The sequence below is a fragment of the Leuciscus leuciscus genome (assembly GCF_965113295.1).
Source record: "Leuciscus leuciscus genome assembly, chromosome: 12".
NCBI lineage: Eukaryota > Metazoa > Chordata > Actinopteri > Cypriniformes > Leuciscidae > Leuciscus > Leuciscus leuciscus.
Window position 1 is genome coordinate 7,591,577 of NC_138736.1, and position 15,700 is coordinate 7,607,276.

The 15,700-nt window shown below is 36.7% G+C and overlaps 1 protein-coding gene across 1 annotated transcript in view; it reads right to left on the reverse strand.

Annotated features, from left to right (window-relative positions):
• The window catches only part of nxph1 (neurexophilin 1), a 33,542-nt gene extending 24,147 nt beyond the window's left edge, over window positions 1–9,395 (reverse strand). The window contains exon 1 of the mRNA XM_082186037.1: window positions 8,995–9,395. Coding sequence (XP_082042163.1) covers window positions 8,995–9,048 — 54 coding nt within the window. The 5' untranslated portion in view covers window positions 9,049–9,395. The remainder of the gene's footprint in view (window positions 1–8,994) is intronic.
• Window positions 9,396–15,700: the final 6,305 nt, after the last annotated feature.

Genomic DNA, 15,700 nt, shown 5'->3' on the forward strand with positions numbered 1-15,700 from the left:
GAGAAAGTCAGAATCAGAAAACTTGCTGAGTAAAAAAAATGGCTGAATAAAAGGTGTTGAAAACAAATAAAACATTCATATTCATTCACTGATTGCCATTGTTTCCTTCCTTTAGTTTTTCATGTTTTTATTACTGTTGGATTTGTAAATTTGGGCCTTTTCATTTTCTTTTGTATTTTTAAATAAATAAATAAAAACAAGTAAATAATAGAATATAATAATATTAATGATAAAAGTGCATAATATATATTACATAATACTAATTATTAACAACAGCAACAGCTAAGGTTAATAAATACATTAAACCATTCTGAAAATAAGAAAAAAAATATAATAATAATAAACGTGATACAATAATAATTAATTATTAGCATAAAAAAACCCATCTTTGAGGGATTTGGTGCCATTTTGTCCCCATAATGTAGGGTTTACATTAACCACACACACACACACACACACACACACACACACACACACACACACACACACACACACACACACACACACACACACACACACACACACACACACACACACACACACACACACACACACACACACACACAGAGTTTGCCTAACAGTAGAATGAAAGTAGCAGAATGAAAAAGTGATGAGGACAGAGATTAAGACAATAAAATAGAATAAACTGGATTCCTCCTTAAAAACAGATAATGCTAATGAATCTCAGAATGAATCTCAGCTTATTGACACGGGTTGTAAACTGTCAGTCAAGAGACATCAGTCCCTCAATCTACTGTATTGCTTCCATGCTCAAAATCTTCAGCATGTCCTCCTTTTTTCCTTCCAATGATTTTTCTCGACATCTCGTGTAGGCTGCATGCCCACACAGGCTGAGGAATAATTGCGATTCTGAAAATCAATAGAAGCGAAATCCAGCCGGCCCCAGCCATGTAATGCAATACTGTCATTCACTGCATGAGGAGTGATAAGCGCTCCGATTGGTCTGTTCCTCTGGTTAGCAGTCATGAAGCGTTCTCATGCACTTGCCACACGCATGCCATCTCATCTTGCTTTTTATTTTACTTTCACTCTCCATCTAATTCTACAGGAGTGACATGGACAAAAAAAAGTATTACTTATTGACTGATCGCCTCAAGATAAGTAAAACTGATTTTGAGAGAAGAAATGTAACTGGGGCTCTGAAAAATAAACTTGATTGACACACACACACACACACACACACACACACACACACACACACACACACACACACACACACTGCAGTTGCAGTTGCAGTGGAGTGGTGAGCCACCTAATGCAGAGCAGCTGAACCGGACACAGAGAGTAGCTTTGTGTCGAGTTTATGGGATTTATGTAGTACAGAAACCACATTTACATGCCAACTAACTTTATTAATTGCATAAAGATGACATAAGCAACTGTAATGTCCAAGTCTACCATGGCTAAATCTCCAGCATTCAGCCTAAGCTGTAGAAATGCAGATCTTTCCTCACAATGTGATGTGATTGTGGGAACACATAGGTTGTGTTTACTGTGTTGAACATGAGTTCAGATGTTCTGATCCCACAGAGGTAGATTAAAGATGTATGGACAACATGGAGGAGCATTTGATCTTTCAAACAGCCCAAATAGATATTTGGATGTGGACATTCAGTGGTTTAAGAAGTATACTATAGATCAAAAGTTTTTTTTTCTTTTTTTCTTATGCTGATTTATTTGATCAAAAATACAGTTTTAAAAAACAATTTTCTATTGAATCTATTTTCAAATGTAATTTATTCCTGTGATGGCAAAGCTGAATTTCCAGCATCATTACTCCAGTCTTCAGTGTTGCATGATCCTTCAGAAATTATTCTAATATGATGATTTGATGCATTGCATTTAATCATTTAGCAGACGCTTTTATCCAAATCAACTTACAAATGAGGAGAGCAATATAAGCAAGAATCAAGCCAACAATAGGGCAACAATTTGCAAGTACTGATGGCATATTCATATCTTACTAGATTGCAAAGTTTTTATTATTATTATTTTAATAGTAAATATTCTGATGCCTGCATTCAACTTCCTCACCAAGTGGAACAACTAGGAGCAAATCTGAATTAAAACTAAGGAGAAATGCAGCAAATTGCATGCGATAACATATTCAGTATGCATACATGAAAAGCAACACAAACCCCCGAATATGTCAATAAAATGCTCAGTATTTACAATATTAGCACTCATTCTGTACACAAAAGCATCTTGAACAAGTGACAGTGCTCCACCTATAGGCAAAGACAGGTAATTCCTTTGAAAGACAGTAATTGTCCATTGAAGCAACCAGTAGATAATGAGTACTGGTTGTCATCTTATAACAAAAACTGTCATTTTATTATCAGATATGCAATCACAGGAGGAGAAAGAGCTGAGCTGTTGTTCCTGCTTCCCTGTCCATAAAACAGACATGCTTTTATATATATAATACATTAACAGCTCTTGCCATGCTTCAATTCAGCGGCACAACTATGAATCTGCTTCTCGTTTCTTTGAGAAATGACTGCAGACTTGTATCCAAACAGTCTGGAAGTGTTTTCCTTGTAATCCATGTCTATTGTTGTCTGACTGACGTTTATGGTTCAGAGATTTCTCTTTCATCTCTCTAATTCCAGCCTCTTTAATGCATGAAAGAAACTTCAGAGTCCCACAGCATTTTAAGATAGAAGGGAGGTAGGCTGGTGTTATCTGGTCCTGCCTGCCTCTCCGCAGGCTTTGCATGGAGTAGTTCGAAATGTTTCTTTCACCAGACTACACAGCTCCGCGGGGATGCGATTGGGGAGGATGCTTCTATATATAGTGAAACGGGAAAATAGCCCATTGAGGTTCAGGTCAGTCTGGGGTATAATTTTCCAGATCCATTGCCCTTCTCGGGTTGAGTTCAATGCTGACCTCTGACCTGTGTAGGTGACTGAAATTCAGGAGCGGTTTGTGGAAAGAAGAATGGAGACTGTGGTAATAAATCAAACCAACCTTGTCCTGTCTCCACCCCGTGATGTGTCCTTAGCTTGACACTGAGTGTACGTGTGTGGAGGGTCAGAAGAGGAACTAGTTTAAAAATGAAATGTGGGAAAGCCCGTGCAGGGCCATAAACAGGTCAGGATGGACACTTAAAGGACACGTCTGTGGGCTAATGAAGAGCACACTAATGCTAATTAACTTTTGCATTAACAAAAACATGAACGAAGGTCAATGAGAATGCTGAATAAACTGCTTTTGTGAGGAAACAGATGATCAAATAATGAATCGCGTGATTCAATCAATGAACGTATTTGCTATTAAACATTACTTTTTTAATACCAAAAACTGAGAATTCACGGACAATGTTGCAACGGTTAGGCACTTCACATTCATCATTATGTATCTGCAAACACTGACTCTTCAAATTCAATGACGTCAAGGCTATAAAGTTATTGGTTATCAAGACACATGTGATCCAAGTTACAATAGTTCACCCAAAATGAAAATTACTGCATGAAAAAATTCAAGTTTACAGAGTTTTAGTGTCAGTACTACATTTGTAATGTTGAATATAATGTATAATAATGCAATGGGGGAATATTTGTGGGTCCTGATAATGCCAAATGTCTTATGCTACCTGTAAAAAGTGGCCTGCATTATTTTAAATATATCCAGTCAGTGACAGAGTGCAAGCATATTCGTCTAAAATAAATCTGGATTTTCAGCCTCAGCCTCAGAATCATGAATTTATTTTATTTATTATTTATTTTTTAGTTACCATTGTCCTGTCCATTGGGTTACCAGCACCAAGTCCAAGCTTATTGATTTCCACACCCAATGTAATACCAATTATAGCATTTCAATTAACAGTTCATTTTTTGTTAACCTTTTACCAAATGTCACAATAATATCATATTGTGAGTTCAGTATCGTGATATCTATCGAATCGTGACATGAGAGTATTGTTACACCCCTAATATATACCATGTGTGTCTACTGTGTATCATTATTTTGTATATATGAATACACACACATGCATGTATATATTTAAAAAATATTTGCATGTATATACTTTATATATAATTTATATTATATATAAATATTTTATATATAAATAATTTTTTTCTTAAATATATACATGCATGTGTGTGTATTTTTATATATAGTATAGTAATATATATATATATATATATATATATATATATATATATATATATATACACACACACACACACACACACACAGAGAGAGAGAGAGAGATCTATAGATAGATCATCATCTTAATAGATTTAATGTTAATATAAAATGGATTCCAAAAATTGTGTCTCAGGGGGGAAGAACATTTAATTTCCCAGAATGCATTTAAAACCCAATTCAACTTACTTTATGTGGGGGGTGGCCAACTGAATTTAAATTCCCATTAATGAATTTAAAATATATATTTTATATTGAAATCATTTATATACTTAGATACTATATGTATACTACTTCTATACTAACAACCTGTATATTATGCTTCAAAAACAATAAAACAGCTTCCTCTACAGTACAGTTTCAACTTATTCTTGCCTCTCTAAGAAGTCATTCTGACAAGCTTTTCCTTTCATTCACATTATAAAGCGAGCTCATCGTAGTAAAAAAGATGTAGTTTGAGTTGTGGTGCTGGTTGTTAGAAAGCATTGGGCTGAGAGCAACGCCCTTGGCATTGGTTTAAGCCACTTGCTGAATTAAGGTCACCTTCAGAAGTCAATCCCACTACATCAAGACACTACATCATTCACCGGCCCCACGCTGCTATCAGCACACACACAGGCATAAATACACACCAAAGCTCAGCATCTTTCTCAAGGGTCAAAGGCCAGTTCAAATCAGGTCTCCCAAAGGGGTCAAGGATCCAGTGTTTGTTTCATTTCGTGGCATGCTCGGCTCATCTCAGCAGTGATTACTGCACAAAGTCTTCCGAAAATCCTGTTTCCTCAATTATCTGGTGCAGAACTGCTGATTACCTACAGACGTGCATTAACATAATGCAGATGTCCTTACCTGCAATACGGAGGCACTTCATGAAACTCATAGAGTTGGGATAAATGGACTGTGGCACTGATGTGAACACAAGTCTATTAAACAGCGGATATGAGTGTGTGCGCCATGGGAGGAGGGCAGATTACATTGCTTTGCACACTAACTATACAGCCCCGGGCTCTCTCTCTCTCTCTCTCTCTCTCTCTCTCTCACACACACACACTCTCTCCCCGCTCTCTCACAGACCCCACCACTCCTCTTCATCTCTTCAGAGCTTAACATCACTCAGCCTTAACACACTTCATTGACACTAAATCACCACCCAAAATCAAAGCCTATCCTGAAGGGGAAACATTGACAAAAATATATATCAAAACAGCCAAACATTCCTTATTTCAGATTCAACCGAGAACCCGATTTTAATGCATTTTAACAGGACGGGTCGCCACTTCAGTCAATTGCTGACCTATGTTTTATCATATCAGGGCAATCTTGATTGTATCACTTAAGTTCTTATTAATTTAAGGACCTCAAGAGGGTGATCAAAGGGCATTTGTGTTTAACTCATTTAAAGAGACTGACAGCCAGCATGTCAAAATGTCTCCGTTGGGACCCGGGTCAGGTGACTTACGGGTGGTTTCTGAAGCGTAGGTGAGGTTTAATGGACTAAGGGCTGATGATTTTTACTTGAACCATTTCACACCATCTCTCCGCCAATCATTAGACACAAGAGGGTTAGTTCAGACCTTGAGCATATATCTTTCCACTGGAGTCTTAAATGGAGTGGATGTAGCTGGCTGAGCAACACACTCATCGGGGTTAAAAACAGCTGAGCAGACTGAGGATCGTTCCATCCTCGAGTGTATTAATAATAAGGTACATCTGTGTGGCTTGTGAGGATAATGAATCTGTGCATCCATACAGTTCCAGAGCATATTGTTTATATGCAGTTGTCTTGGAAACGTAAAGTGCACTTAGAAGAGCATGTCTGGATGATTCATGTGTGTAGGTTCCAAAAGCTGCAACTTCTTTCTAGGCAATATGACATTATATATATATATATATACAGCTCAATCGGTGCAATGCCAGGGGATAAACATTTGATCAATGTATCAGACGGTCCTAATCAACTTGAATATTACACTTAAGTTATGTAATCTAAAAAATATATATAATAATAATGTAAAAATGCTAAACCAAAAACCGGTTAATTAATTAACTGCATGCAAGATACTTTACCATTTATGTTCAAGAAAATACATTCTGTTTTAAAAGACAATAAATGCAATTTTACTGCAATTTCTTATTTTTAAAAGTAGTAAAATAAATATGAATAACCTTATCATTTGCAGAAGCTACAGTAGTACAGGAGTCCTTGTAATGTCATTTTTTGAATGCTATTTAAAAACATAGTTTCTTATTGTTGTTCTCAGGTATGTACACTGGAGTGGATTATGTACTTTATTATTTTAGGGTCGTGTTTGCAGCTCTGATGTGGTTTCATGTTTGTGTTGGGCACACTGTGCTATGTGTGTTATCACAGTTGCTGTTATCACGTGACCTTATATGTCCATCTTTATTATTACCAGTATAGTAGCAAACGGATTGTAATGGGTTTTACCTTTTTTAACGCACCTGTACACAGCTTAATAACTTTAATAGATGTATTTTCTACGATAAAGTTCTAGGATAAAGCAAACTTTTTTTTCCTTTTTTATTTTATTTTTTTACCGTGAATGCATTCATTAATTTATTTTACCGTGCAATAAACAAACTATTATTTTTTCATTTCTTTTTTACAAAGAAAAAAAAAAGCATAGCGAAAAATACTAGCTTAATAAATGAAATGTGCTTATATACAGTATAAGAAGACGCGTTTGTTTAATTGCCTGGTGTCGTACAGCTGCTCGTCCCCTCATGCTCCGCTGTTATCAGGGTCAGGACGAGCTGACACACACAAGAGGCTTAAACATGAAATACAGCAGCCAAGTTCAACTCTAACACTCGGAGACGCGGAGTTCTGCGGACAGGCCTCGTAGACACGGAAATCCGCAGCCACGGGCTTCAATCTTCTCATTAACGGTCACATTCTGGTCATCCAATGATTATATCTGGTGTTTCAGATTTCGTAATAGAAAAGGACAACTGAACGATTTCAGAAGTGTAAAAGTGATGGTGATGAAACCATTGCGCCATTCTCCCACACAGAAAACACGCGTAGTCTATATGAACATTATATAAAAATATATTATGTGTGTGGTCTGAAGTATGTTTTTATGTTTTGAAGACATAAGGAAAACCTAAACCTTACTGATGTGGTATCCTGTACCAACCACTCAGAGATAGTGATCAATATCTTAAGTGAATAAAATAAAATGGAACAAATTGAAGATGTATAAGATATGTCAATAAAAAGGCCATATGTAGATATATAAAGCAGTGTTTGGCAGAGGTCGGGTTGCGCTGTCCATGGTCCTGAACTGCCTTATGAACACGAGGGGACACACTCTTCAGAAAATCCAGTGTGTTCTGGCCTCTATAAAACACAATACGCGAGCAAGTATAACCAAAAACACATAGAGACGATCTACTGTCATTTAATCGGCGAATTGACACAGTTTGATAATAATGAAAAATAAATGCGCCCTTCAAACACGCCTGTGGCATATTTATAATGAATAAATCAATCAATCAAACATTCAGACAAATTCAATTAAAATGAAATTGAAATGACATGCATTTTGTTCAAATGTTAACTGCACTGTGATAGCTGGACACACTGAGATTGAGATTCAGGTCTTGTAACCAACTTCAAAATTACTCAAATTTAAAGTGCACTGACCAGGAGGAAAGTTGGAGGAAATTACGAGGAGTGTATGTGAAAAATTGCAGTTCATTTATTATTAAAAAATGATTTAAGCCACGAATCATTCTTTTGTGTTAAGCAGGCCATTTAGTCGAATACAATTTCTTAAATCAGAGCAGGACCTCGTACAGGTATAACAATCATTTTAAAAACATGTTTATGTGTAAACGCATACATTACAATATGTCCTTAAATTAAATAGTTAAAAACTTTCATTTTTTATTTTAGTGTGTGCGCGCGCACGGCATCTCTAAAACTCTTAAAATGTGAAAAAAACGAATTTTTCATCATGACTATATTATGTTAATTATAGGCATAGTAAAAAAAAAAAAAAAATTCACTTCTATCCAAATAAAAATAATATTAATGATTTAAAAAAGCATTCTCACATTATTAAACAAATCCAAGAGTAAAACGTAAAGCATACAATTGACGTTCTGCGATTTTCATTTATTTGCATATTTAAAATGTATGCTAATTTGCTATTTCATCAAATTTAATTATGCGGTCACGGTAAGTTAATTAGAAGTCGTAGGCCTAGTCTATTTTCTTTTCTTGATTTATTTTCAATAAAGTGATTAGTCAGAGTGTAAAATGTAATTTGTTGCAGACATGGCTTGAGTGTGGATTGAGTAGTGGAAATCAAAGAGACTCTCGTAGGGTGCAGGACTGTCACTGCTGCTTCATTCGCGCAGGTATTTTCATTTGTTTTGGCGCCCCCGTGAGGACGAACACTGAAACACAACTCTCACAACTGGATGCCGAGACCAAAAACAGAGGAAGGTTTTGTCCGCATGAGACGCGCTTTTAGAAATAATAATTAAAATACATATAGATACATATATTTTGATTTAGTAAGCTCTGAGAGCACAGTTTGAAGTATTTCATACACAATTTAAAAGTCTCTATATAAAAAAAGAAAAAGAAAAAAGGGGGCATATAAGTTATTTTAAAACCTGGAAAGCATAATTATAAAGTGTAAAGCATCGCATAATGCTACAGCATTTATGTCATTCCGAAGTGCCACGATTTCACAATTTCATGAGCATATTCTAGACTAGTAAACGAGTGACACAGGTTAAAAAAAGAAGAAAAGAAAAGAAAAGAAAAGAAAGAGAGACTCTTACCAGGTAGACAGCCGGAGTGAGGAGAAAGACGGCACACCAACACGTCGCCCGCATCCTCCCTTATCTCAAACTTCCACTAATTTCCCTGCGCTGTTTCTTTTGTCTGTAAGGAACATAGATCCACTTGGTATCCGCTTTAGACCTTTAGCCTAGGCAAAAATGACATTATAGACCCCATGACCACAGAATAGGCTTTAAACTTGGACACAGATAAGGGAGGGAGAGCAAATGAACGGTTACATAGGCATTAATCCAGTCAAGGAGTGAAGCTCAGTCATATTTCATTAAGATGTCATGGGAGATGTTCGCCGGTCTTGCTGCCTGGAGTGACTGCGGAGTAAGTCCTCTTAGAAACAAGGACAGAGGCTTTTCACGCGCGCGCTGTCACTCAGCGGTGGCTTTATATCGCGCGCTGAGAGCCACGCGCGCACTACTACATCCGGAGAGAGGCTCAGAGGGGGTGGGACGAGAGGAGAGTGGGGGAAAAAAAGATTAAAGAACCGGACGAGATTGGTCCAAGGGACGACTGGATCACACGATTGCGACGACTTAAAACAGACTCACAGCCCACCAGAGAAGCTTTTTTTTTTCTTTTTCTTTTTTGTCGTGCGCGCGAGACGACGTGTCGCGGTGTTCCAGGAGCGCGCCACAACTCGCCATGGATATTGTGCGCTATTACCATAAGAAACTGAACGCATCTAAACCTGTGAGGTAAATTTTACTCACATTGACAAACCATTAAAAATGCAGGTATTCCTGATCACAGTATATTGGGGTTTTAAAAAGTGTATTGTTATTGGAAACATATTTAATGTTTATAGAGAAACAATTTGTGTACAAAAAGATATGTAAAATAACTGTACAACTTAAATTTTCCGGGTTCGTTTCAATCACACACACACAGAATGTTGGGCTTTCATGTTTTATGGGGACTTTCCTTAGACATAATGATTTTTATACTGTACAAACTGTATATGCTATCCCCTTACACTACATTTTCAAAAAAAAAAAAACATCATTTAGTATGATTCATAAGCTGTTTTCCTCATGGGGGCCAAAAAAAGTCCCCACTAGGACAAGGATTTCGGGTTTTGCCATCTTTGTGGGGACATTTTGTCCCCATAATGTAGGGTTTACCTGAACCACACACACACACACACACACACAAACTTTACAATGATACATGAGATGCTGAAAGGTTATGAATAGCTGATCTGATAAACATCACAGATGGTTATATATATATATATATATATATATATATATATATATATATATATATATATATATATATATATATATATATATATATATAAACATGCATATATAAACTATTAAAAAAATGAAAAATTGCTTCTATTGTGTTTGTTTTTATATTTTTACAATTCACAAGTCCTGGTTCTAGAAATATTATGGACCAGCAAATGCTGACAGTGTGGATTTTTACACAGCTGTCTCTATGCATGCATGTAAAAAGAAGAAAACTAGAAAAAAAAAAGAAGAAAAAAAAAAGCAGCAGGGGTCTGACTCCATAAATCTGTTGTGGTCTCACTGCTACAGCACGGCAGCAGTCAGAGGTGTCACATTTAGGCAGTAACTCAGGCAGCGGCTGAGATGGGATGAGGCTGTGAATGGCCGCGGTGGCCTTCAGAGTCGTAGCATGCAGCAAATGGGCCTGCAGGGATGGATCATCCAGGCCTGGCACAGCTCTAGAGAGATGCAGGACGGGGCATGGGTGAGGGGACACTGCTCACAACCAGCTTTTGGAGCAGAATGTAGAGCATATGGCCTATTGATGTTAAAACCCAGGGTTAATAACTTCAAATAACCCGAGAACGCTGAAGGCCACATTACTGAAGCCAGGGAAAGACCTGCAGTTTATACTTGACCTCTCTGCTCAGTCAAGTCCCATGGACCAGTAATTAATGACTAGAGGGTTCATTCAACGCTATGTTCATTTTCTTCCTCATCATCCTTGGCCACTTAGAACGTTTGTAATTTTATCCTTTGTTAAACTTGAGATCTTTTGTTTCTTATTCATATCTTTTATCAGATGTAAAGGCTCATTTACACAGAGTATGTATTTGTGACCTTACATCTTACAAATGCAACTTTATTTTTCATAATTGAGACTTTGTCTCACAAATGCAATTTTATGTTATACAAATGCTACTTTATATCATAAAAATGTGACTTTACTTATCACTAATGCAACTTTATATGTAACAAACGCTCAAATTTAACTCAATATTTCAATTTGATACCTCCTAATTGTGACTATATCTTAATGCAACTTCATATCTGGCAATTTTGACTTTAAATCATACAAATGTGACTGCTACTCACTATAGCTTATATCTAACACAAAGCTTAACTGCATGCATTATATCACATTATTGCAACTTCATATCTCACAGTTGTGACTATATCTTGCAAATGCAAAAAAATTTCTGAATTGCAACTTTACATCTCACAAATTAAATTTTATATCCTGTAATTGCTAGTTTATATCATACAAATGTGACTTTTCACTAATGTAACTGTAATGTAGATGTGAGTAACAACTCACAATTGCAATTTTATCTCATAATTGCGACATCATATCTCACAATTGGCATTTTATATCTCATAATTGCAACTTTATATTTTACAAATGCAACACCATATGAAAATTGCGACTTCATATCTTGCTAATTCGACTTTACATCTCACAAACAGCTTTATATCATCTCACAACTCACAACTGCTATTATCTCATAATTGCGACTTCATATCTCACAGTTGACTTTAGCTATTGCAAAGTGACTTTAAATCTCACAAATTCAACTTTACATCTAACATTTGCAACTTAACTCATAATTTATATCTCATAATTGCAGTTTTATATCGAAAATCTTGCAAATGTGACTTAACTCATACTTTTATGTCTCATAATTGCGGTTTTATATAGTGCAAATGCAACTATATCTCACAAATGCAACTTTATATTAAAAACAATGCGACTTTATATCTCACAATTGGAATTGTTATACCTCACAATAGCAACTCTATATTTTATAAATGTGATTCAATACCTCATAATTGCAGAACTGTATCTTGCAAATGCAACTTTATAGCTCCCAATTGCAATGTTATATCTTTGTTGTGACTTATCTTGCAAATGCAACTTCATATCATACAATTGCAACTTATATATCATAACTGCAATTCTCACAATATGACTTTATATCTCAGAATGTGACTTTATATTTTAAACGTTATATTACAATTACCGCTTTTATTTCGTATTCTGAGGTGGAAACAGGCTTTCAAGGTCGGGTTATCCCAACACAACGATACACGCAATATCTGAAGCCTTAAGTTTGGAAGAAGTGTTCGTACATACAGAGAGGTTAACTTACAAGAGTGTTATGCTCAAATCTGTCAGAGGGGACACCTGCTCACAATACACACTCTCCCTTCCTCCTAATCAGAGGTCAAGTGGGTTTAATTTAACACAGCCTACCTTTGGTCCTCTCTCACTCTCATTCACATTCACTCAAACCATGTAATCTACCGCAGAGAACAGCAGATTATAGGGTAGAGGCTTCCATTTCCGAACGGTTCAGTGGAAGAGAAGCGAGGGATAAAGACAGATAAAGAAAAGGAGGAAGAGGAAGATTGAGCCAGCTGAGTGACGCTGGCACTACACTGCTGTGGCATGGCTCAGCTGGCATGGCTGAATGCCTGATTGTGTGGGCAGATGTTTCAGAGAGAAGGGAGCAGACCCCATAGGGGCTGTGGTGACACAATAGGAAGGCTTTCAATTAGGCCAAACTCAAGCGCTCGTATGCCAGGTGCCAGCGGCCAGGTGTTATCTTACGCCACAAACCGTCGTATACATTACGAACATACATATCCATCCCAAAAGCTGCAGCACTGATTTAAAGAGTGAGTGTGTCTGTTTGGGAGAAAGAAAGAGAGAGAGAGACTTTTGATGTGGAGATAAGTTGGTGCAGGCTGGTGGTGGCTGCCAGCATGGCTCATATGAGTGCTGGAGCGGGCGGACCCCGAAGGCTCTGACAGAGACAAATGCGGGATCAGAGCACCGGTCGCAGGATGCAGCTGGCGCGCATCAAGTGCTTCCGCATGGCAATTAAACTGACGGCTGGACTCGGAGAAACGGCCAGACTGATACTCGCACACAAAGTCCACCGCATCTGCATCTCAGAGAACTTCAGAATGACGCACACATTCGGGAGGGTTAATGACTCTGATTATGGTGAATTACAAACTCGACTCTTTAAACTATCACAAATGTCTTACTGCGGCAGACGGATATTTTTTTTCTTTTTCTATTTCAATATGCTCTCAAGTTTTTTCATTTCATCTGCAGAGCCTTTTGACGGAGTTGCAACAACTTTCATGAGAAAAATACAAGCGTTTGGGTCTCTGACGTTTTTCTTAAAGGGATAGTTCACCACCTAAAAATATTCCAATATGCTTACTTTCATATATTACGGTGGCCGAGAGACCTCAACGCGCTGCAACTGAAGAAAACACATGCAAATAGAAAAACACCCGCAAATTATGAACATCTTCATCAGTTTTACAACACATGTGTGCTCCAAATACTCACAACACAACCAAATACAGAAACACGCTGCAAATAGAACAGAACACAATGGAAATGTAGGCTAGTAGCCTACCTATCATACAGTATGCAATTTTGGACTTTTGTCATCATGTATTCACCTTCATTTTGTCCCAACCTGTTTTGACTTTTTTTTATTCTTCTGAAGAACAGAAAATACAGAGCACCTATGAGATGGGAGGGGAAAAAAAAAATCATATATTTCAATGCTTTCGTGCTAAAGTATTGCGTTCCCCTTAGAAACTTTGCATTCTCTCGCAAAATATTGGTAACACTTTACAACAAGGTTAATTAGTTAATGTATTGACTAACATGAAATAACCATAAGCAATCCATTTGTTACTGTATTTGTTCATCTTTGTTAACGTTAGTTATTAAAAATACAGCTCATTGTTATTCATGTTAGTTCACAGTGCATTAACTAACGTAATTAAGATTTTAATCAAGTATTATTAAATGTTGAAATTAACATTAACAAATGCTGTATACATACAGTTCATTATTAGTTCATGTTAACTATTGTTGTTAACTAATGTTAATTAATTGTACAGTGTTGCCAAAACATTTGCGCTTTTTTTTCTTCATAAAACTTTTGCGTTGCCCCAAGAAAGTTTGATACGCAAAAGTATTGAAAGACAATTTTTCTTTCCATCTCATATTATTTCCATCACAAAAGTTGTGCAAGTAAACGCATAGTTTCACGGGGGGACTGTTCAATGAAAGGTAATGGGGTCCAAATAACATTAGGTCCTCCTGCACTGAGCTGCATTGTTGAGAGACTCTTCAAAATATTAATCATAAAAGTTTGTATGATGTGAGGTTGAGGAAACAAACATTGTTTTTTGGGGGGTGATCTGTCTCTTTAAGCTTTAACCCCAGGATTTGAACATTTGGCACAGAGATCACAGCATCCTCAAATCAATCACAAGCTGTAGTTTTAGGACTCCCTAAAGTGCAATTTAATGGTGTAATGGAGTTAGAGCCTGATTTATCTGCTCAATATGATCAAAGTTCCTCAATGTTGGACCAAAAGCCAACTTACTTACTTCTCTTTGGAGTTGATATTCCAGGAATCCGTTATGTCGGTTCTGCTTAATCAAATTTGGGCTCCATCTTGATAACTCAGAGGTTGGGACAAAGTCATCGGATTGAAGTAGCCTTGCGCTGGGACTTAATTGATTAGGTCAGTCTGTACGGCTTCCTTCTCTTAGCTGTGGAATTCAATTGGAATGAGGGCCAAGAGACATGATTGTGATAATTACTGATTGGGTAATGAGGACTGAAGACTCCCAGAGGCCTCAAGCCATGATTATAATCATAGGAGCATTGTGACCCTGTTGATTAAAGCCAGATATGACTTTAACAAGCTGAGGGCAGCGGGATGACTCTACTATTAAAACAAAAGAACATCTTACACTGTAGGCACTGTCACTTTATGTCCAACTCTATATGGGACGACCTCCAACAGTAAGGTCTTCTGTATCGATCCTCTGATTATGCTGTGATTGTGTTTGTGATCAGTGTGGGGAAACATCATGTCTTTAAGAAATCATTTAAACGTATTTTAATTCATAGTTAGATTACATTTGTTCTGAAGTACTTTAATTTATTACTAAACATTTCTGGTTAAATGATCAAATCTACTCGTCAGACGTTGCAACTATTCAGACACTGTGTTGTAGCGACATCTAGTGGTGTAAATCAACGAGGACCAGACCAATGTGTAATTGCAGCAGGTTTGAATTGAATGAATAGGCTACATTTAATGGTAACACTTAAAAAAAATGTCTCATTTTTTAGCAGTAGTTAATGCATTAACTTACATGACAATTAACAATAAATTCTTACAGCATTTATTAACCTTTGTTAATGTTAGTTAATAAATATGTTCATGTTAGTTCACAGTGCATGAACTAATGTAAATGCATCCTAATACATTATGTTGAAGTATTGTTCATTGTTAGCTCATGTAATACCTTATTGAAAAGTGTTGCCCATTTAATGATAATTATGCTCTCATAGATATGAAATCCCCTTGATACCAACAATACTTTTTTTTCAGTGTTGTTACAG